This window comes from Accipiter gentilis, chromosome 23 (genome assembly GCF_929443795.1).
Source record: "Accipiter gentilis chromosome 23, bAccGen1.1, whole genome shotgun sequence".
NCBI lineage: Eukaryota > Metazoa > Chordata > Aves > Accipitriformes > Accipitridae > Astur > Astur gentilis.
The window spans coordinates 5,304,509-5,326,495 of record NC_064902.1 but is presented as its reverse complement, the minus strand read 5'-3'; the positions used below and the strand labels follow the sequence as shown (position 1 = coordinate 5,326,495).

The 21,987-nt window shown below is 51.9% G+C and overlaps 1 protein-coding gene across 2 annotated transcripts; it reads left to right on the top strand.

The window, feature by feature from the left end:
- Nucleotides 1–475: 475 nt before the first annotated feature.
- Nucleotides 476–21,643, top strand: TRAIP (TRAF interacting protein). Of its 2 annotated transcripts, XM_049826964.1 has the most exons (15): nucleotides 476–602; nucleotides 1,859–1,916; nucleotides 3,184–3,267; nucleotides 7,319–7,358; nucleotides 10,019–10,146; nucleotides 12,909–13,003; nucleotides 13,590–13,703; nucleotides 14,648–14,735; nucleotides 16,283–16,372; nucleotides 16,604–16,692; nucleotides 17,404–17,559; nucleotides 17,760–17,808; nucleotides 18,349–18,474; nucleotides 19,038–19,088; nucleotides 21,037–21,643. In XM_049826964.1, the coding sequence occupies exons 1-15, from the start codon at nucleotides 505–507 to the stop codon at nucleotides 21,166–21,168; spliced, it is 1,398 nt and encodes a 465-aa protein (XP_049682921.1). In that variant the 5' UTR covers nucleotides 476–504; the 3' UTR covers nucleotides 21,169–21,643. The 2 variants fall into 2 exon arrangements, with proteins under 2 accessions (XP_049682921.1, XP_049682922.1); XM_049826965.1 differs by lacking the exons at nucleotides 19,038–19,088; nucleotides 21,037–21,643 and adding an exon at nucleotides 19,702–19,793.
- The last annotated feature ends 344 nt before the right edge of the window (nucleotides 21,644–21,987 follow it).

The following is a 21,987-nucleotide window of genomic DNA, read 5'->3' as shown; positions in this document are numbered from 1 at the left end:
CTCTGGCAAATAAAGACCCCGCTGAGGACAAACTGAGACAGCACCAGTGCCGCCTGCCCTGTCTCTCTGTGGGGCCCGGGGTGCCGGCGGCCTGCCTCCCGTGCCGGCGGCACGTGGTGCGGCTCCTGCCGGGGCCGAGTGAGGCGGGACGGCCCGGGCAGGCTGGAAGCGACATCGCTGTCCAGGCGGTAAGGGCGGCGGGGGGGCCCTGCGGCAGCTCGGCCCGGCCACCGCCCGGGAGGCGGCTTCGCGGCCCGGCCGCCATCGTTAGGCTTCAGGGTACACGGGCGCGGCGGGCGGGGAGACCCGGGGCCGCGGCCCCGCCCCCCCTCAGGCTCCGCCCCCGGCCTTGGCGGGGGCGCGGGGCTCGCGCTCGCCCCGTGAGGTCACTTCCGGGCCGGGCGGGAAGCGGCGGGCGCGCGGCCGGATTTGAATCGCCCAGCGCCGCGCGGCTGCTCCGGTACCGGCCCCGGCCCCGGCCCCGGCCCCGGCCTTGGCCCCGCCATGCCCATCCGGGCCCACTGCACCATCTGCTCCGACTTCTTCGACAACGAGCGGGACGTGGCGGCCGTGCCTTGCGGGCACACCTTCCACCGCGCCTGGTGAGCGCCCCGCCGCCGGCGGGGTCCGGGGGGACGGGAGGGGGTGCCCTGGCCGGGCCCGGCAGCCCCTTCCCCCGGAGATATCCCCCCCCGGCCCCGGGCTGCTTCCCCCCGCCCCCCAACTCCGAAGGGTTTTGGCTGTTCGCTGGGCTGCCGGTACCTGCCGTGCCCCCCCCCTTCTCCCGCTCCCCGCTGGGGCCCGGTTGCCGAGGGCTCTGCCTCGGCGGAGGCCCTGGCCGCTTTGGCAGCCGTAGCGGCAGCGATTCGGCTGCGCGGGGATTTAGAGGGGCTCACGGAGCTGCCGCGGGAGCCTCGGCTGCGTTGTCACTCCTCTGCCTGCGGTCGCCCTTCTCCGGGAGGGCCGGTGCCAGCAGATCGCTCCTACACAGGGTGTTTATCTGGAAGGAGCGGTGTTAGATGACGAGCGAAGCCTCCCAGGCGATTTCATGCTTTTGCTGGAACTGTTTTGCGAGCGTTTGTGTTGGAAGGAAACGGTTCTTCTGAGGAAATAAATTCTGTGTGTGGGGAGGGAGCGGACGTTTGCTTTTCTGGCTGGCTAACTTGGAGAGGGACCACCGCTCGCAGGTGCGATGGTCGCCTCTTCACCAGTGGTGCAGCTCGGGCTCGCTTTCCTCTAACAACTGACGGAGGAGGGAGAGCTTCCAAAGGTAACCTGCCAGCTCCAGATTGTTACCCTGCTCCAAAAATAAACTGTTCTGAGTGTGACGTGATGGCTTGGTTGCAAAACGCATTAGTAGCTCTCCTGGGGAGCCCGACAGGTTTGCATTCATCATCTCGGAGCAGAGACCGGCTCGGCCCGCCTCCCTGTGTGGATGAGTGTTCGGTGTCAGTGGCACCCTTTGGAGCTGACCAAACTGGGGGTCTCTCAGCTGTCATATCCTGATATAGCAGCTCTTGTGCCGCTCTGTGTGTGGATCCGTTCGCTCCTGCGAAGATACAGTTGTTCAAAGGCTCTCTCCTAGGGAGATCTGAGCTCTGTAAAGACTCTGCCCTGGCAAAGATAAGCTCGCACGCTAAATTCAGCTGGGGATTGTCTCAGAGGCAAAAGTAGAGTGCGCGTGCTGGAACATGGCGCTCCTGTTAGCTGCACCTCTGGACTAAATGTTTGCATTCCTGTTTTTAGTTTGTAAAAAGGAGTCGTGACCTGCTGTCTCCTGGTGAGTTGGAGGGTAGCCCCTGGGAGCAACGCTTCCGGATTTTAAGGATTTACTGTACGTTTTCTTTTCCTTTCTCAGTCTCATCCAGTGGTTTGACACAGCACCAAGCCGGACTTGCCCGCAGTGCAGAATCCAGGTAAAACCATCGCCTAGGTACCCCTCTCTACTTCTATGGCATGATGCTCTGCAAACAGCACTGAGGAGCTGTGGCCTAGGCCTCTGTTGATACGAGGAAAAGGCTCACGGTATGAAGCAGAGAGTTTTCTGTTACTTGCGGCTCTCCCCAAAGGCTTAGGGGGTGAAGTCCCCTCAGCAACCCTTCTGATCAGAGGGGTGGTCCCGAGGGTGCCTTGCTGCTGTCTGTATTGTAGCTTCTCTAGAAAGGGTGTCCGGGTTTTCACGGCTTTTAATTAGGCTGAGTAAGTATTGGCATAATGATAGCAAGGGCTGGAAGGGGTTAATCAGGATATCTGACTTGTGTTTCTAGAGTACCCTGCTGCTCGCTGTGAGGTAAGCAGCCCAGTCTGCTGCGTATGGTCCTTATGAGTCCTTGCTTTGCAGCACTCGGCCCTGCATTGAGAAAAGCAAAGGCTGGGGAAGGGAAGGAAGGATGTGCTCTGCTTCTGAGATGGGAAGCCAAGGCTTGGGGATCCAGTGGCTTAACTGGGACCTGAACTTCTTGGAAGTCCCTTGTGTCACCAGCCTTGACACCGCCAGTAGGTCTTGGCATGTAGTGACTGCAGGAGATGTTGCCTCACACTCAGATGTAGGTTTTTAGCCAGCTGCAGCTTAGGCTTGTTCCGTGTTCGTGCTTCTTTCTTCCTCTCAAGGTCTTGGCCCTTGTTCCTTCCCTGACATGTTGATTCCCTCTGTTCTTCACTGCCTCTTACATCTCTGGGTTACCATGGAGTTATCGCGAAATAACATCTTATGTAGCAGTAACTATGCAATTAGCTGGTGTCATGACTGTATATAATACTTAAAACACAAAGCTGTAACTGCATGGGGGAGGTGTGGAGAGCTATCAAATTCAATTACAGCACCTTCTGCCTGCAGAAAGCAGCACGTACTTCTGTCTTAGGATTTGGCATCATGTTAGCTCAGCGTCAGCTGCTTGGGCCTTAGCTGCCAGAGAACAGACTGCGCTTGATTCAGAAATGCCTGAATCTTTCTGCTGCGGCTCAGGAGCTTGGCTGGAGTCGCGCTCCCAAAACTGAGTGGGGGGTCTGCTGCTGTGCTGATGAGCCAAAGCAGAGCATTGTCACTAATGGCGTCGAGCATGTGATCTGGATTGCCTTTCATGGCCTTGTGACAAGATGGTACCTTCTCCCCTCCATCTGTCTTCCATATGCGTTGTGTTTCCATATCTGTGCCCATCAACCTCTTCTGTCTCCTATGTTTAGGTCAGCAAAAGACACATCATCAGTAAGCTGTTTTTTGATGTTGCCCTGGAGGAGCAGGCAGCACCGGATGCAGAGACCTTGCAGGTAATTTGACTGGGGGGTTCTTCCGTTGTGTGATGCTTCAGCATCTTGGAAGCGTGGCCTGGGCTGCCAGTCCTCTGCTAGCAGCTGCTTCCTGAGCTGGTGTTCTCTGTGCTGTGCTCATGTTTCAGACCTGAATCACATCAGTGTCTCCTGCCTGTCTCTGTTTTTCCTCTTGGTCCTTGCCCAGTCTCAGCTCTGTTGTAAGGAGGTCTCCATGTGGTGATTCAAGAAGCCTCCTCTACTTCACTGCTCTTCCTTCTGGTTCTCACCTTACCCAGAAACCTCCTGAAGCAGCATCAAATAAACATCCAATTGCTGCTTCTCCCTTTGGTCTCAAAGCCCTAGGGATGAGGCTACACAGCTTTTCCAAAAGGCAGGAGAAGGAAAATCCCAAATGCAATGAACAGGTGCCAGTGTCTGTGGCTTGGTTGGGTGCGAGCCCTGCTAACCCCTCTGGAAAGAAGGGGCTGTTAGGAGAAGTGCCACCTCGGTGCAGGTAGGTTTGTTTGCACAGGCTGTAAGGAAGTGAGGCAGGGTGGTGTTAAAGTTGTGATTTCCCCAAGAGAAATTAGGAAAGGGACTGCCTGAAGGCTGCACCAGCAGTGCTGAGGCTGGGACCCTGGGGGGGGACACGCTGGCTGGAGCTGGGGTGCTGGGTGATGTTCTCCAAGTACCACCCTTAGGTGTGGAGAGCTGTGGGTGAGAAGGGATGAATGCAGAGTGGCTGTTCCGTGTTCTTCTCTTTTGTTTAGTGTGGATGAAGCATGGCTCCTTATGTCTTGGAGTTATCTGTTCCAAAAAGAAAAAAGTAATCGGTTGACCTTGGTATAATGGGATGCTTGTACCCTCTTGTGTTTAGAATCAGCATGTGCAGCAATTACCATAATTAGCAGTTGCCATGACAATGCTATATGTATATCATATGTTTTTAAAATAAAGCCAGCCAGACTGTAATGTCAGTAGCACTGTCATTCTCAAAGACCGCTAATAAAGAAACTGAAGGCCAAAGTATGTGTGCTGAGGAAATGAAAAAGCATCTCTGGGCACTTGAAGCTCTGTGCCCTAGAAGCAAAGCAGTGCCTTGGAGCGGATAAACATTGCCTTTAGTACCTATTCAGATCTGTTCTCACAAGTGTAAATAGATGGGTGACTCAGAAATGGGTTGACTGGAGAAAATTGCCCTAGAAAAGCTTCCTGTTCCCTCTCACCCCCATCCCAGGATCTAAGATGGGTTCCCCCAGCTTTCCCCTTCAGGCAGGCTGTGCTGAAGAACTGCCTTGCTCAAGGGGCGGTCTGTGGAGCTGCTCCTGCACAACAAGCTTGATGGTAACTCCTCATGCTCCTGCAAAGTTTGTTGTGTGGCTGTCAGAGCAACGTCTCTCCCTGAGTGTGCAGCTTTCCTAATGAGAGCCCAGGTCACTGTCTAATGGGAAAGAACCAAATATTTTCTGCATAGATTAGCGTAGTTTGCCTGGGTATTTACTGCCCTGTGCACTGATTTGGTTTGCTGCTGGGCTGTTGCTGGTTTGTCACCAGTTCCATGTTGAGTGCTGCCTTGTTTCTGGAGGATATGGAGCACCTTAAGAACACGGGTGACCATCATGGGTGGGATTTAATGTCCATTTAGACTGGAGTTCTGTCAGCAAAAAGAATTGGTGACTTCCTCAGCCAGAAGTGATTTCACCTGAAAAAGCCCCCAAATTCAGGGTTTGTTCCCATCCACTGCCTGTCCCTCCAAGAGCCTGGTTGTAGAGTGATACTTGGCTCCATAATCAACTAGAGCTGTATCAGTGCAGCCTGCAGATGTCCTGAAATGAGCATTTGGCCTCCTGCCATGAAAAGGTTGGACTGGGGTAAGGGAGTGTGCTTCAGTGTGCTAGAAAGCCAAATGCATAGCTGTGGTCTGCTTGTCATCTTGTAGAGACAAGCTTGGGATGCTCTTCTGAGAACCAGTGTTCTGTACCCTGTTATAAGGGGTTGGAAGAGCTCCCTCATAATCTGAAGCTTTCCTGTTGTTGCAGAATTATCTAAATTATCTTTTGCATAATAATTGTCTTGGTACTATTCCTCACTCTTGTTCCTGCTTTGAAATGTTTAAAGTCAAAGGAGTTCTGGGGCTGCTTTGCTTCCTACCACCAGGCATCGGTTTCAACTGAAACACTGGAGGGAACTTGGTTCCTTGGAGTAGCTGCAGACCACAGGCTAAACACTGTGATACGTCCAAGTGTTTCTGGGTGCTGAGCCTGGGTTTATCCTGTGTTGCTCTTAAAGATGGTCCTCAGTGGTCAGAACAGTCTCTGTGTGGCTGTGCCCAGAGCAAGAAAGGTGTGAGTTTTGGGGGGTAACACCTCAGTGAGGCCATCTGGAACCTGCCACTTCCAGTCGCTTGTGATTTGGGGAGCTGAGAGTCCTTCTTCCAAAGGAGACTAGGAGACTTTGGTTTGTTCAGCTTGCTGAAAAGGAGGCAGGAGGTGGAGGATTCCTGCCTGTAAACCTGCTGGGGAGGGTAGAAACCTGGGAGGACAGCTGTCTCTTTGTGTCAGGATATACTCATTTGCTCTTGGGAAAATGTGGTCTTGTAACTTAGGCTGGCAGAGAGAGGAGAGCTTCTATCAGAGGAGCGAAGATTGGGAGCAGTCTTTAGGAGCTGTGGTGGAGGATGAGGAATTTCAGATTAAGTTGATGAATGAGGTAATGTTACATAGCTGCCCGCAGTAGCCCAGGATTTCTTTGCTATCATGCTAATTAGCACATCTTGTGAGCTCACTAATCGTTCCTGAATAGGACTCTGAGGAAGCTACTCCAGAATAGCTCCTGCAGCAGAGTTAATTCCATGTCAGCCCTCCAGCTGTTGTACCCCCGGGGGCAAATCCAAGTCAGCTCTGCTAGGCTTTGTGTTTAGTCCCTTTTTGCTTATCGAGCTTTACATCCCATGTTCTCTTTCCTGCCTTTATTGTCACTAGCAGAGCTTTGCTCTGCTCCAGTCAGATCCATGGTCACTGGTAGTGCTATTCTCAGCTCAGATTTGCATGTAGCGTTCTGGGCTGCACAGATTTGTGTGCTCTGCTTCAGTACTGTGTTGGCATTTTATTGTGGTTTTATTCCACTGCAGTTCCTGCCTGACTTGTTATGTGCTTTCCTCTGCAGTTCTCTAACACAGCTTTTTAAGTCATCTTCTGTTGACTCTTTCCTGTATATATTTCTCTCTTGCTCTGTTTTTTTTTTTAAAAAATATATTATATATAGATAGCCTCTCTTTGTAACCTCTCTACATTTCCTTTGGCTATTTGCCAGTGTTCATAAGTCATTTCACTTTGTTATGTATAATTTAAACTGTGGGGCATTTGCTGCCTCTTTCTGATCCTTAATGAAGGAGTTGGAAACATTTGATGTTCCTCAGACCCTTGTGGCACCCAGGAGACGTTATGCATCCTCAGTCTGGTATGGTATGGATTGGTTTATCGGTGATCTGCTTATGGCCATTTGACTGAGCTGTTAGCTCATACCAGCAGCCTGAACTGCAGTGACTTCAGTGTCAGAATGCTAGCTGGTGCCTTTTGACTGTATGCTTGGTTACCTTTTCAGATGTTTGGACGTGCTCTCCTGTCTCCCACCTGCACCTGATTAAAGTTCACTTCAGTTCAAAGCAACTCTCAATCCAGTTAGTCTGGCAACATCCCTGCCTTATTGCCTTGTTTAGGTAAAACATTATAAAAATTGTTCCTGTCTGATTTCCTGTGTTTCCCTGAGAGTCTTCCAAAATTATTCAGCTAAAACAAGATGACTGACAGTGTGAGAAACACAAGGTTGACAAGGCTAAGATGAAACTGGGTTCTTCTCTTCTCCCCCTGAAGAGTGCCAGTTGGAGGTGCTCTTTGCATTCCCTGCGATAGTACTTGCTTGTAACTCGGTGCTTGCTGTTACTGTGTTCCGTTCTTAGCGCCTAGCTGGTGTAAACGTCCTGCCGAGAAACCTCTTGGGTCCTTTTAAGATCTGGTGAAAGCTCCTCTGCAGTGCGTTTCCTAATCGGGTTTTCTGTGTTGTGTTTCAGAATGAACTGGACAAGGTGAAGGCTCAGCTCTCCGTGAAAGGTGAGTGCCAGCTGCCTGCTGGGGATCAGCCGTCCATGGTCTGTGGGTCCTGGGCTCTGTCTATGCTAGGTGACATGCCCAGGCCTGAGAAAACCCTATGCAGAGCCCACTCCCCTCTGAAGCTGAGGGCATGGAGCAGGCTGTAAACTCTTTTGCTGGAGCAGTTTTTTCAGAGCTTTTTCTGAAGCGAGACCACCCAAAGCCGTACAAAGCTTGTATGACAGAGCCAGAGTCCGCAGTCTGGCCCAGCTCTGCTGTAACTGGGGTGTTCTATGCAAGTTTAGAGATATATATGCAATTTTTTTGCCCCTCTTCCTAATCACAAGCTACAGAATTGCAGAACAGCTATATCAAGCAGGCTTGCTGAAAGCAAAACCCTTCGTTTGCTCACTGGGAAATTCACAGCTGCATATGGCAAAGGCTCATTCCCCCTAACAGATGAAGGGGTGAAAGTAGTGCCCAAAAGCAGCAGTGGGAAGGTTTTGCATTTGTTTGGCTGTTGCAGTGCCACATGTGTCGCGCGAAGAGCAGACGGAGTTCAGTGTGTGTGCGCACTTCCATTTTCCCATCTTTAATTTTAGAGGATGTTTGAGGGAGGCAGGAAAAGCAAAAGCCCTGGAGACTTGTCGATGGGTTTTAAGCATCGTCTGTAGGCAGCCTGTCATCAGAACATGAGTCATGAGCAGCGAAAGGAAAATGTCAGTCTGAGTGACAGAAATCCAAAGACACACTAGCAGAAGGGGAAAAAAAAATCTTTAAAGAATGCTGGGGGCTCACCCACGCCCTGAGAGTTGTCTTTCCTCTGCCTTCCCTACATGCACGAGACAGACATGAATAGCCAGTAGATTGAGGATTCAGTCCTTAGCCTGAGAGCAGAATTGGATGGTCTGCACATCTCTATTCTGAGGCCCATTCTCTTGCCAGCTTGGTTGAGTTTAGTGACTTGGTAGAGAGCCAGATCTTCTGGCGAAGGTGGCTGGGATTCTTGCTAGGATGTTATCCAAGAAAAACTGCTCGAAGGCCTGCTCATCTTCTCGGCTTCTGGTGAGTAGAGGTTGGATTTGACATTCCCTTGTCCCATTCTCTTTTCATATTGGAAATGAGAAGCTCCTTTCCACCTCCTGCCTCTTTTTGCTGTGGGCATTCTGCTCTCTGGTGGTTCTTGTGTATAAATTCTTCACTTAAAGATGTGCTCTGTGCTGTGTGCTGTAGAGGAGCTGTGTAATTGCCAGTCTCTGATCAGCTTGCAAATGGCTCTAGAGGTGCTGAGCTCTGAGCAGACCCAGCAGGTGCTGTGGGAGGCACTCTGAAAGAGCTGAAAACTCACTCCTGCAGCATGGGGAGGTTTGACTCCTGCCATCTGCCTCCGGGCAGCTGGGAGTGAAGGAGGGGGAAGCCCTAACTCTTATTAGATGTGGAGTACCTGCAAATGCAAGGGAGTGTCTCCAGGCTGTGCTGCTTCTGGTGAGGAAGGGTTATTCAGATCAATAGAGAAAAAATGCTTTGCTAAGAAAGAAATGTGTTTCCCTAGCCACCTGCATGCTTCTTCTGGGATATGTTCCTCTCTTCTTCCCCAGTCCCACGTGGCTCTTTTACTGTCTGATCAAGCAGTGAAAGTGCACTGCAGGTCATGCTTCCATGGGATGTGGTGGCACAATTTGAAACTGGATCGTTTGCAAGGAGAAAAGCTTTTTGGAAAGGCACTGATTGGCTCTCCACTATTGTCAGGCTGGAGTCACGGACGATTTTAGCAAAGACAGGAGATGCTGAGCTGAAGACTTTACCCTGCCTTTGGCAGGGTTAGATGGAGAGGTTGCTGCTTTCCCTCACTGCCCAACTGCTTTGAGCTTTCCAGTGATGCTGTTCCTGGCTTAGGTCTGTCAGCTCCCGATGATGATTGTTGCTTTGTGAGCTGTTCTTGCCTCGTCTCCACAAAACAAATTGAAATCTGGTGGTGTTTTCCACCACCTTCTCTCTGGTGGTCAGAGGCATGTGCTTTGTTCCTGGATTGCCTGTTTGGGGAGGGACTGCAGGACTCGGGTTTTGTGATCCGCAAAAAGCGGGCGCTCTGGGGAATCTACTTAAGCTGTCGCATGTCCTGCAAAGTCCCCAGTGCCAAGCAGAGCTCTGCTTTACTGCCTCTTGCCCTCCGACATAGGTGCCATGGTGAGAGGGTACTTGCAGCAGCGTGGTGACGCAGCAGCATGGTGGATCACTGTACACAGCCGCCTGATGGCCCCTGAAGGGCTTCCCTGCACCTAACGCTCCATGTGGAGAGGATGGGCTCAGGGGTCACCTCTCCAACCCTGTGACAGCTTGGTGTAACTTGAGAACAGTTTTCCTGGTGCAAGCCCGGCTGTGAGAGCATGCAAGAGTTAAGATGCATCAGCTTAATGCAGGGCTGGCACTGGAAAGCTATTAAAGGGAACTTGTTATCTTTAGTAAAGAAAATCTTGAAGCCTGCTGGCACTGGGAGAAGCAATTGCTCAGTACAGTCCCTGGTGCAGACAGCACTTAGGGAAATGGCTCTCTGCAGGAATAGCCAACTCCTAGCAGCCTGAGGCTGCAAGCTGTGTCTGTTTGTTGTGCTCCTGCTGCTGTGGGGCAGCTGAAGTCTGGGTTACCGGGCCATGACCTTTTTCTTTTTTTACCTTTTCCAGAGAAAGAAAAGCGGGAATGCCAGGCTCTTGTGGATGGGCTGAGGGACACTCTGAATGTGCGCAATGCCACAATAGAGTCGCTCCAGAAGGTGCTGGGAGAGACAGAGATGCTGTGCTCCTCTCTCAAGGTACCTTTCCTGTCCCCGGCAGGACTTTAACGCTAACCATTGCACAGTCGGTGTTAGTTTTGTTGAAGATCTCTGCAGGCCCTGCTAATAAAGAGATTGTGCTGGTGGGATTTTGGATCTGGTGCCTCGAGACTCCTGTCTGCTTGATCTCTGAATGACAGAAGGGTGGTGTAGCTGGGTTTTCATTTTGGTTTTATTAATCTGAAGCAAGTGGTGTCGCTGGTCTTGAGGTCCTGAGTGTGCTCCTCCTGGGGGTGATTCAGAGGTGTAAAAGCCAGGCCTGTAGGCTTGCATACAAGTGGCTGCACGCTCAAGGCAGCCATGGCTGGAGTGGGGGAGGGACGCCAGCCCAGCCTGGGGGATGCTGACTGAGCCTTGCTAATGAAGTGGCAGCGCTGATCATCAAGGTAGCAGCATGAACCGAGAGCAGGAACTGGCCCCAGCGCCCTATTGCCGAAACATTGGCTCCCTGTGGCAGAATGTTCTTCTGAAATGGGTTTAGGCCAGGCGGGATTCAAGGAAAATTAGTTTCTTAGTTTGATGGAGGAGAAATCAAACTGAAATATATGGAGGGGGAGTTGCAAGCTTCAGCCGAGTGGGATTTGATCCAGCTAACTCTCCTGTCTCTGTTCTGTTGCCAGGGCTTTCCTTTGGTTAGGTTAGTAATATGTGAAGTCCAGGGATCAAATATTCCTGTTGTGTTTCAGCGTGCAGTGACTCAGGGTGTGATCATGTACTGTGCATAAACAGCAAGTGGAAGAGGGTAAGAGCAGGAGCTGCTTTGTTGGGATGTCTGGTAGTGAGCAGAGCAACTTTGCCTTGGTGGTGGGATGGGATGGGCAGTCTCCACTGTGTGAAGATGACGTGCCTGTCCCAAGAAGATGAGGTTCAGGCAGGTGGGGTTCTGAGCTGCAGGCTGAAAGGCAGAGTAGGGGTCAACTGCACTTCTCCAAGATCTCTGCCCACCGGAGTACGGGTCTGACCAAATAGCCTAAACTGCATCGTGTTCCTGCAAGGCCAAGTGGCCCAGGGAGAGCTTGTAGATGGGTTGTGGGTCATCTTTCTGTATGTCACCTGCAGCTGGGCGCTTCCTGAGAGGAACAAGTCCGGGGGTTCTGCCTGGTGCTAGCAATGTGGTGCTGTCACAGGGCAGAAGGAGAGATATAGTAAGGAATTAATGCCAGACAGGCCTTGCTGTGAGCCAGCACAACTTTTTTTGCCTGACCTTGGGGTTTATACCCAATTTGCTTGGGTGTAAAGGCAGCTTGGGCCTTTGTCATGCCAGAGGTGCTTCTGGGATCCCAGGTATACCAGCAGCAGGATACTTCTGATGCTCCTTGCTCCTGCAGAAATAATTGTGATAGTGGAAGCTAGTGCTTGCTGCTCAGCTCAATATCTCTGTTCTTGGCTTTCCTCCCTTGGCACCTCAGGAGGAGGCTCTGTGGTTATCATGCCAGTTGCAAAACCCTCAGTGTATGCTTAAGTCCTTTTAATGAAAACTGGGCAGGGCAGCAGGATTAGGAACCTGGAGGTATCTTTTCTGTGGTGTACGGGGTTTCCCAGCTGAATGCCAAGCACTGTCTTATACTGCATCATTAAAGATTAAAGCGCTAAACTTCTGCAGTGAAAATACAGGCTTAACTAGCTGTGACGCAGGTCAAGCCCACGGACTGCAAGCCGTTCCTGTCCTGCTAGCACTGTCAGCTGCTACTGAACCTCGGTGTGAGAGTTTGCTGCCATTTCAGACTGTCTGAGGCTAGGGACTCTGCTCCAACCTGGCACAAAAGACTGCTTTGGGGATCTAAAGTATAGAGAGCTCTGCTTAGGAAGAGCCCAATATGGGCTCTGCTTAAGCAAGAGCAACACGTGAGCCTGCAACACTATCCTGTCTGCAAAGTCCCAGCAGTTTCACAGCTGTTTGGTCTCTGTGGCAGGAAGCAGCTAAAATCCTTTCACTTCTGTGTGGAAGGAGCTTTATGAGGCAATAGTCTCTGGCCATGACTCTCCCTGGAGTCAGCACTGTGCTGAAATCAGACCCAAAGCCTTTTGAAGGTGCTGTGTGAGGTGCCCAGGCATGCACAAACCTAGACAACATAGATGTGTTGGAACAGTGCTAATTCAAGCCAGCTTTCCTCTGTCCTCTGCCACACTGCAGATCTGTGCTTTTTCAGCTCAGCTGAGGTTCTCCGATACTGCTGCCGGCTGCTGGAGAGCCTGGAAAGGTGCTGGCTGCAGTAGCCTTGCAGCCTCTCCAGGCAGCTGAGAGAAGTGCCTGGGTGGGTGTCTGGTTTGGCTGAGGTGTCCCAGAAGAGACTCACTCAGCATTCCTATTTATGCTCTAGGCAGCTAATGGCAAGGTGAATTGGGAGGCTAAAGTAAAGGGATCAGCTGTGCATGGAGGAAAAAGCAATAGCAAGGTTTGCTTGCTATGGACTCCTTTGCTTTTGAAAAACAAATTGTCGCTGTGTACAGGGTACTGCGCAGCTCCACAAACGCTCCCAGCAGAAAGGAAGCTACGATGCAGTTTCAGCGCCAGACTCATCTTGCGATTAGCACTGAGACCCTGCTGCGTTTGCAAGGAGCAGAGCTAGGGGTGCAGCGGGGAGGGAGCTAAACTCTCCTTAATCCTGGGCTGCTGAGGTGGTGATAGCATTAAGAGCCAATGTATGCTCCCAGCTGCCCGCAGTGCGCATAAGCCAGGATGTTTCTCTAACAATCCCTGGAGCCTTTCTAACGGTCTGTGTGTGCTTGCTTCTCTGCAGAAGCAGATGAAATTCCTGGAGCAGCAGCAGGAGGATAACAGAAGTTCAAAGGAGGAGGCCCGCCGTCTGCGAAACAAGCTGAGAACCATGGAGCGGTGAGATCCCGGGCTCTCCCTGGGCCTTGCAGGCTGGGCTGCGTGCCTCTCCCCCTCTCAGAGAGGGAGGGAGGGGTCCTGCTGTGCCTGCTGCAACATCCACCACCACACGCTGGGTCATCTATGGCTGGAAATGGCTGCATTAGCAGGCCTGCCCTTGACCGTCCATGCTCTTGCCCCTGCTATGTTTCTAGACGGCTGCTCTCCCTAAAAAGCAGCAAGGCGTGGTACTGTGTGCAGGCTGGCCTCATCTCCAGCGCTCTGAGTGTGGCTATGTGTGGTTTGTGTTATCAGAGGATACTGGGGCAGAATCCCAGCCCAGGAAGAGTCAGCCATGGGGCTATAGGGCCCGAGAGCTGGGATGTTGGCCCCATGTGCAGTATGTGTGTACAGCTGCCCCTTCTCTAGTTTGTCCATGCAGTGCTACTCTTCCGTAGGAAAAAGCCCTACTTGTGGTGGGGCAGTTGTCTCTTACCCCATGACATCCAGAGTGCCTGCAGCAGGAGCTTAGGCTGCACCAGCTCCTTGGGGGGATGCAGGACTCCAGTCTCTTTCCCAGCTCTGATGGTACTTTCTTTACGTGCAGGATTGAGCTGTTGCTTCAGAGCCAGCGCCCCGAAGTGGAGGAGATGATCAGAGAGACGGGAGTTGGGCAGGCAGCGGTGGAACAGCTTGCTATCTACTGTGTCTCGCTGAAAAAGTAGGTGCTGCAGACTTTGCACAGCTGGCTCGTGCTGTCTTGGGTGTGCCCAGGGAGAACCCTTGGCTGAGTATCAGCAGGCACACAGGCTCTGCGGGGCTCTTGCTGCCTCTTTGGGCCTCCACTGGGTTTTGACTGACAGATCCTGGGGACCTAGATTGGAGCCTGTCACACTGAACTGTTCCTGTTGTCACTGTGTTGACATGCATGTCACCATGGGAACTATCTCCAGAGTTGTCAGTGCACATATGAGGTGATGATTATTAATTCCCTCTGTTCCCCTCTCATGCCTGGGGGAAAATGAGTGGATGAGGAGCTCCGGGTTGTACCCTCTGCTGCATTGCACTGTGCAGCTGTGGCCTCAAGTGCACTCTGGCAAGGCGAATCTGCAGTGTTGCCCTCCCCTACCTGGAAATCCATCTGGTCCTGCTGGGCAAAACCACGGCTTTTTTGGGTCCATTCTGATGGCAGTTGAATAATTGCAGCTTTGATACACAGCTGAAATGAGGCAAGTGTCCCTGTGGTGTAATTGGGAATGAATGTGCATGGCCAATATTGTGAAGTCTTTGAAAAGCCACTTAAAGCGGAGTCCCCTATTTGCTGCCAGCATGGAGGCTGCTCTGTTGTCTGTCTGTCTTTTCCATCAGCAACTGAAATGTCTCTGGATCCAGTTTCCATTTTGCTAGTGAAATCTGTTCAGGCCCTGTTCTCAGGCATGGTATCCCATGCAGCTTTTTTCTGCCCTGTGGTGTAGCGGTATGTTTGAGACACTGTTGGTCAGTGTCAGTACACTTGGCTCTGTTCCCTAAAGGGCTTTTTGTCTCCTGGGTTTTCTCTGGTGGCTCTGCAGTTGCAGAGCTTCAAATTAAGGGCCTTGGCTTGTCTCTGAGAAGTTCTAGCTCAATCCTCTCACAAACAGCATGCCTCTTCTGGTCTCTTTGAAGGGAATATGAAAACTTGAAGGAGGCTCGGAAGACCTCTAGTGAGATGGCAGAGAAGCTGAAGAAGGAGCTGTTTTCTGTCAATAGCACGGTAAAGGGAGAGTGTGAGTTGCCAGGTTGATATCTAGTCTGTAGATATGTGTCAATAACTGTGGCCCAATCCCTCTGCAGTGACCCCCTCACACACTGAGCACTACTTGGGTGGTACAGGTGGTGTGGAAGTGTCAGGCTGGGGTTTCTGGGTCAGGGTGCGATGCTGCAGCGAGTGGCTCATGGGCTGTTGCCAGGAGTGCAGCCTCTGGGGACAGTGGTGGGGCAGCATGTGCAGAGCCAGCCAGAGTCTGGCAGGGAGCCTGGACTGGAAGGCAGCAGCATGCAGGTGCTCTGCTGCTTCTACTGGGTTCTGGAAGCAGCATTGCCTTCATCCTGCCACTGCCAAGCATGAGCTAGCTCAGCTGCCAGCCTCTCCTGCTGCAGAATCAGGCCCCTGGGAAAGGTGGGAAAGGGTTTGGAGCCAGCAGCACCAGTTGAGCAGGGCTTAGCCCTGGCTTGGCACAACCACGGTCACACCCAGCCTTGTGCCTTCAGCTGACTGAACTGGGCCAGGGCTTCCACATGATGCTATGCCCAGGCAGGAGAGGTTCCCAAAGTGTGGTGAGGATATGCAGGTGGCTCTGCACAGAGCCTGCCTGGGCTGGTCCTGACCTGGTGCGGAGCTCGGCCTGGCTGGGCTCTCTTAGGTCAGGAGTCGCTTTCTGTCAGGTCTGGTAGCAAGTCCCCATGAAAAGTGTGTGTGTAGCCTTGCTCTAAGGCGCAGGTGTTCCCTGGAGCATCCCCAAGTCCAGGCTCACAAAGTGAGAGACTGTGGGTGGCTTTGGCCTATTTTTCTTACTCAGCCATAGCTGTTGTGGTCCCCTCAAATGGAGAAGGAGGTTCTCAGATTGCTGTGCTACTCCCCAAGTGAGTTTAACCCCTTACATGAGGTGCTGCTGCTGGAATCTGGCTGCTTCTGGTTGAGTCAGTGCCAAGCTGCAATCACCACACCAGCTTGGGTCAGGAGGATACGAGTCAGTGCACTCAGGGCTCCAGGCTTGGCTGACGGAGAGGTGACTGTACCGACACTTTGTGGGCTGGCCCAGACTCCTGAACCCACAAGTCTCTGATGTGGTATCAGTCCACTTCTCGACCCCTGGTTCTGGCATGCTTCCCTGTTGAATCAGGCTTGTCCATGTGCCAGTACTGCTGATGCATAACCATCCTCCAGCCTGTGGTTTGTAATTCCTGTGCTCTGGTGTGTCCAAAGTCCTGCAGGAATTCAGAATGCAGCCACCAAGTGTTAGAGCGGGGAAAAGCTGTCACCATCAGGCAGGCATAAATGCTTGGAAAATGCTATAGGAAGGTTTGTGTTGGGCAAGCAGCCCTGGAGATCCCTCTGCAGGCAGCTCGAGGAAATGGGCAGGCGTTCGGTTGCTCTGATACAGGAGAGATTGGTCAGACTGCCACAGGAAAATTGAGCCCTTAAACAGCAGAAAGTAGCATGTGCTGCAGAGCATACTGTTCTCACAGGGGATCTGCAGTCTCCCTTATCTATGTGTTGTAACCAGCACTCTGCTGTTTGGGGGGGGGTTTATTCTGCAGCTGCATAAAACTGTTTCAGAGTTGGAGAAGACAAAGGAGGAGTTAAAAAGTACCCAGAAGGATCTGAAGAATGCAGACAAGGAGATCTTGGTGAGAATATCATTCCCTAGTCTGCAGTAACTGGCAGCTGGCCATGGCCTGCAGCTGCAAAGCCAGAAGTTATGCTGGCTTTTGCTCAGTGACTGGGTTACCCAGCCCACCTTACCTCTCTTATTTGTCCCCCCTCTGAGCTCCACCTGATGCTGATTTATGGAAAAGGGGCAAGGTATCTGCTACTAAATCTTTCCTTGTCTTGCTGTCTGCTTTCCCTTTTCCCTCCAGAGTTTGAAGAAAAAGATAGACATCCTGCAGGATACTCTGAAGGTCCCATCTGTAACCAGAGAGACACTCAGTCGACTAGTCTTTGAAAGGTTAGTGAAGTGCATCCTCAGATACAGGCCAAGGATGGAGATGGCAGATCAAAAGTAAGAGTTGACAGTTTAACTAGCTGGGGAAACAGACATGCTAGTCTGGCAGGCATTGCAGTAGCATGGTCTTTTTGCTCCTCGTATCCTACTTCGGTTTTTTTCTTGTTGCTGACAAGGTGCTGTTTGGTTTACCTGGAAAAAGTGTGTGTTTTGGAGGGTTTGGGTCAGCATGGGGTGGAAGAATGGGCTAGGTTTTGACAAACTCTTTGTCACTATGTCCTGCCAGGGAAGTATCCCTAAAGCTGCTCTTCTATTTGCCTTGGAGTTGGCCTTCTAGTGAGTGTGCCTGGAGATCTTAGCCAGGCAGAGGAACCTAGCCTGAAAAATTTTCTTGTGAGGAGGCTGTGCTATTACCCCAGTACAGCAAGCTGGGTTGTGTACACAGAGCAGCAGTGTGCCAGCATGTTTGCCTGTGCTCTGGGTGCTGCTGTTATAGCACACGCCATTTGAGGGTGAACAGTAGTTTGGGACATTGACTATAAACTCTGGGATTCAGATTGTCCTTTCTTTGACTTGTAAGCAGAATGGGTCTCTGATCCTGGTCCCACTGCTGTCTTGCAACTCAGTTGCGTAGTGTGCAGCTCTGTCTTCCTCTCATCTGTTGGGTGGCAGGCGGTGGCCTCCTGATGGCTGACACTTTGCATGGCCTTGTAGCCCCGCTCCCGTAGAAATGCGGCACCCGAAGCTCCACCGTCCGGCCCACAGTGATGAGATCAATCTGGATGCTACTTTTGATGTGGACACCCCTGAACACGAGCCCTGCAGATCTCTCTTCAACCCTGCAAAAAGGCAGAAGCTGGATAAAAAGCCGTGAGTTTTCCCTCCTCTTTCTGCTTCTAAAGGAGATCAAAGTCTCACTTCTTTGGAAGTTGCTGTGTGAGATCAGATAGCTCTCCAGCTGCCTGATGTCGTGCTGCAAGTTTTGTCGTCATTTGCTTGGCCTTGTCTGTCCTTGCCAGCTCCACTTGAACAATAAATCTCTGCTGATTTACTCCTTGGGCTTCTTACAGACTTCCCGTGGTAAATCTGGCAAAGAAAGTTCTGAAGGAAACAGTGGAGGTAAAAGGACTAATCTTGATTTTCTGTATGAACTCTTTTGATTCTGCTGTTAATAAGCTTGGGATAAAGGACCCATTTTCTCCATGTCAGAGATGGTATGACTGTAGACCGTCCAATCTATAGAACCACAGTACATGCTTCAAAGTGCTTTTCTAAGAGACTGTCAAGCAATACTGTATTGCTGCCTCAGGCCTCCTGGAATTGGGTGGGAGAGGGAGGGCAGGGATCCATGTGCTTCTTGCTGATTATCCTGCCTCAGATGTGCTTGGCAAATTCAATGTGGGGCTGACCATAAGGGCTGTGAGGTCAGCTAAGGGTGCCATTCTCCCAGCCTTGCTAGGTGGAATGTCCTGCCTTCCAGGCACTGTTCCACATGAGCCCCGGTGGGAGGCTGGAAGCTGCTGTTCTTTGGCCTGACATGTGGTACAGCAGTAACCATTACCCTAAATAGCTGTCTGTGTTGTTAGTGTTCTCTGTATGTGGACCAAATTCAGCAGATCATGCTGGTTAAAGGGCTTTTCTCATTATTTTGTGGGACAGAACTGGGCAGATGATCTGGAGGATGATGCTCTTAAAGGACTCTTGCCAGCATTCATCAGGAACTCTGTTCTCTCCAAGAAGCCAGCTTCGGGTAGCTTGCTGGGTCCCCACAAGAACATGGGCACTGTAAGTATGACTGTCCAGTTGGTGAGCTTGTCGAGGGCTGGCACTGCACACCTCTGTCCTGAAGTGACCCTGCAGGAGGAAGCGAATGAGGCTTTTACCTTGCCATGTACAGTGAGTGGAAAACAAATCTTGGAGCACGACCTGGCTACTTCCCAGTCCTGCAGAGCTCCAGGGATGACAGATGCTCATTCCCTTCCTGGCAACAGACTAAAAGGCCCTCCATGTCCCATTCCTCCACGTCCCATTCCTCCACCTCCTTGGAGCTTTGGGTGTTTTCCTTGTATTCCTCAGTCCCACTGACAAAATCCAAAGCCTTGCTGTTGCTTGGAAGGCTCGACTTCCTTCAGAAAGTGCCCAAGATACCCAAACTTTACTAATACCCTTGGGTCTGTCTTTTTTCCAAAGGTGAGGGCTTAGCACAAGTATTGAGTGTTTCCAGGTGCTTGTAACCTTGCCCCAGAAGCTGTGGCCTGCAAGGCTCCCCCCTTCCCCATAACCAGCACGAAGAGAGGTAGCCAAGGCTCTGTGCTGCTTCTCCATACTCATTTCTTTCTCTCTCCTAGGTGAGAATGGGATATGATGGCTTGGGAGGCAGAACAAAGTTCATACAGCCTGTATCCTTTCCTGCAGCTCACATGGCAGTAGTGATGCTGTGGGGACCTCATCTCTGTTCTTCCTTTTTGGTCTCAGCCATCCTGGGGAATCCTGCCCCCCGTCATCAAAAAATGAGCTGGGATCCTCAAGGAACAATCATTTCTCTCTATCTGACTCTAAGCAAGTCTGAGCTCAGCAAAGGGATCAAGGACCTGAACTTGCCGAGAGCATTATCAGATGTGGCTCATTCAGAGGAGCATATCAACTAGAAATCAGTACAGTTTGCAGGGACTGCCTATGCCCTTGGGATCTCTGAGCAGCAGTGTAGCATGGCCTCTTGCTGGCTCTGTGCCTGCCAGCCCTTGCAGCTGAAGCCTTCGTTCCTGTGGGATGCTGCTGCCCTGCTGTGCCTGTCTTGGTGGGCAGCCCTGCAGCAGGTGAGGAGCGGCTGGGCTGAGCTCACCCAGCAGGTGGGAAGCTGCTCTGGCTCCCACTCCTCACGCAGGAGCAGTGTGCTGTCCCCTGCGGAGGCTGCCCCTCACCTGCCTTCCCCAGGCAGTATGTGGTACAGCTATGGCTCTGACACTGCTCTAGCTCCTGGTGCTGGTTTTGAGGGTTTTTTGCTCTTTGTAGAAAACCAGGAGGCTGAAGCAGAGAAGTGATTAGCTGGAAGATGTGACCCGCTGGGAAGCCTCAGGTGGCTGCTCTTGTGAAGGTGCCCAATGGCAGGGAGATGCTTGAGCCAGATCTCTGGGGCCAGGTGTGCCCATGCTGCCCAGCCTGAGGTGAATGGAGAAGGGTGGCAAGTTGGTGCTGGCTAGACACCAGGTGTCCACCAAAGCCATTTGATCACTTCCCCTCCTCAGCTGGACAGGGAGAGAAAAATATAACAAAAGGCTTGTGGACTGAGATAAGGACAGTTTAATAAAGCAAAGGTTGTGCATGAAAGCAAAAGAAAACAAAAGATTTATTCTCCACTTCCCATCAGCAGGCAATGTCTGTCCACTTCCTGGGATGTAGGGCTTCAGTATCTGTAGCGGTTGCTCTGGAAGACAAGTGTTATAATAACAAATGCCCCCTCTCCTCCTCCTTTCTCTTAGCTTTTATTGCTGAGCAGACACCATCTGGTATGGAAAGCCCCTTTGGTCAGTTTGGGTCAGCTCTCCTGGCTATGTCCCCTCCCAAGATCTTGCCCACCCCCAGCCTACTGAGTGAGGTGGGGGAAATGTTGGAGAGACAGCCTTGATGCTGCACCAGCGCTGCTCAGCAGTAGCCAAAACTGGTGTGTTACCAACACTTTTCTAGCTACCAATACAGAGCACAGCACTATGAGGGCCACTGTGGGGAAAACTAACTCCATCTCAGCCAGACCCAATACAAGAAGGTGGGCAGCCATCCCAGTGCTGCCCCTCAGACATGGCTGATGGAGGAGCAGCTCACTTCTCTAAGCCTGAGTGCTGCAGGTGTGCTGGTTTGTGTAACCACAGTTCTGCTAGCATGGCCTGTGCCTGCCTTTCAGTGCTGCAGGTTTAGTTTTTGCCAGTTCTGTGTCTGTGAATGGTGTGGGAGTTAAAAGGGACTTGCTGCTCGAAGGGCTCTTCTCTTGGGGTCACTCTGCTGTGGGAGGCTGCAGGCTCTGGCTGCTGTGCCTTTCCCTGCATGGTGTCGTGGCTCCGACATGCAGGGTAGATCCCAAAGCTCTGGTGGATATGCTTAAATGCTGTTTTGTGTGCAAGGGGGTAGCGTAGAAGTGGGAAGCATTCCTTGACTTGTGGGACCGGAGCGTGTCTGAGCTCTGCTGCTGTGAGTAGGGGGCAAAGCCCAGCCCATCCTGCAGGGAGTTTTTCTTTGGGTGCAAGTGTATGGCTAGGTCCCAGGTCTGTGGTTCAGGCTAGTCTGCAGCAGGTGTTGGATCACTTCTGTCCCCAGGGCCTTGGTCTGTACTTTCCTTGACAGTTTCACCTTCAGACAAACCTGGCGGAAATCCGCCCATTAGCAGTGAGGAGCAAGAAGAAGAATGTCTCCAGGCCGGCGTCTGCAGCATCCTTGGCATCTTCCTCCAGCAGCAGCCAAGTCAGACTGGACAGTTTCCTGCAGTGAGAGCCCCTGCCTTCCCGGGGAGCAGCTGGGCAGGGCGGCTGCAGGGCAGAGAACTTGCCTAGAGCCTGGCACGAAGCAATGTGCAACCACTGCTGTGCGGAGGGCTATTTGCAAAGCACGGGCACTGTGTTGTGGGTGAGATGAGCTGCCCTGGGGAGAATGCCAGCCTTGCAGCAAGCCGACAGGAGACTGAGCCTCTGGCTAATGCTTGGACTGATTTACCCCCCTGTTGTTTTACCCCTCCTTCCTCCTGTTTTCATGAAGAATAAACAAGGTTTTTTCATCTTCTGGCCTGCTTAGCTCTCTACACTTGCTGCTGCTGTTGACTGCTCTGACATCAGGTGGAACTGCACTTCGTGGATGCAGCTGCAAGCTAGGGGCGTAGGAAGGATATCTGGGATGTCAGTCTGGAGCAAGAGCAGGGAGAAGGTACCTGGACCAGATCTGTGCCTGGTGTAAATAGTTCCAAGAAGGTTTCCTGGAGGAAGAAGTATGCCCAGGGCAGGGCAGCCCTGGCCTGTGTTGCTGCAGGGTGGCTGTATGTTCATCATCAAATTAAATACCTTCTCTCTGCTGCAGGCCTGTGTGGGCTGGGGAGACCCACAGACAAGCCTGGGGGATGTTCTGCCTTGCCCTGGCTTGGGCCATGAAGTCCGCTCATTTTTGCGGACTTGGCACTGAAATTGTGACCTGGGGAGGAGGGTGTTGGGGCTGACCCCCTGCCCTGCTTGCAAATGGGGACATTGGCGTGCTGATGTGAACTCTCTTCTTGGCATGTGTTGGTGTGAAACTCGTTTATGAATTTCTATTTTTTAAATG

What these genes read in the sequence shown, in the direction of transcription:
- TRAIP (XM_049826964.1), top strand. Translation starts at nt 505, where the DNA reads ATGCCCATCCGGGCCCACTGCACCATCTGCTCCGACTTCTTCGACAAC. An exon ending in CGGATGCAGAGACCTTGCAG is followed by an intron (nt 3,268 to 7,318) that starts GTAATTTGACTG and finishes GTTGTGTTTCAG; the next exon opens with AATGAACTGGACAAGGTGAA. An exon ending in CCCACAAGAACATGGGCACT is followed by an intron (nt 18,475 to 19,037) that starts GTAAGTATGACT and finishes TCTCTCTCCTAG; the next exon opens with GTGAGAATGGGATATGATGG.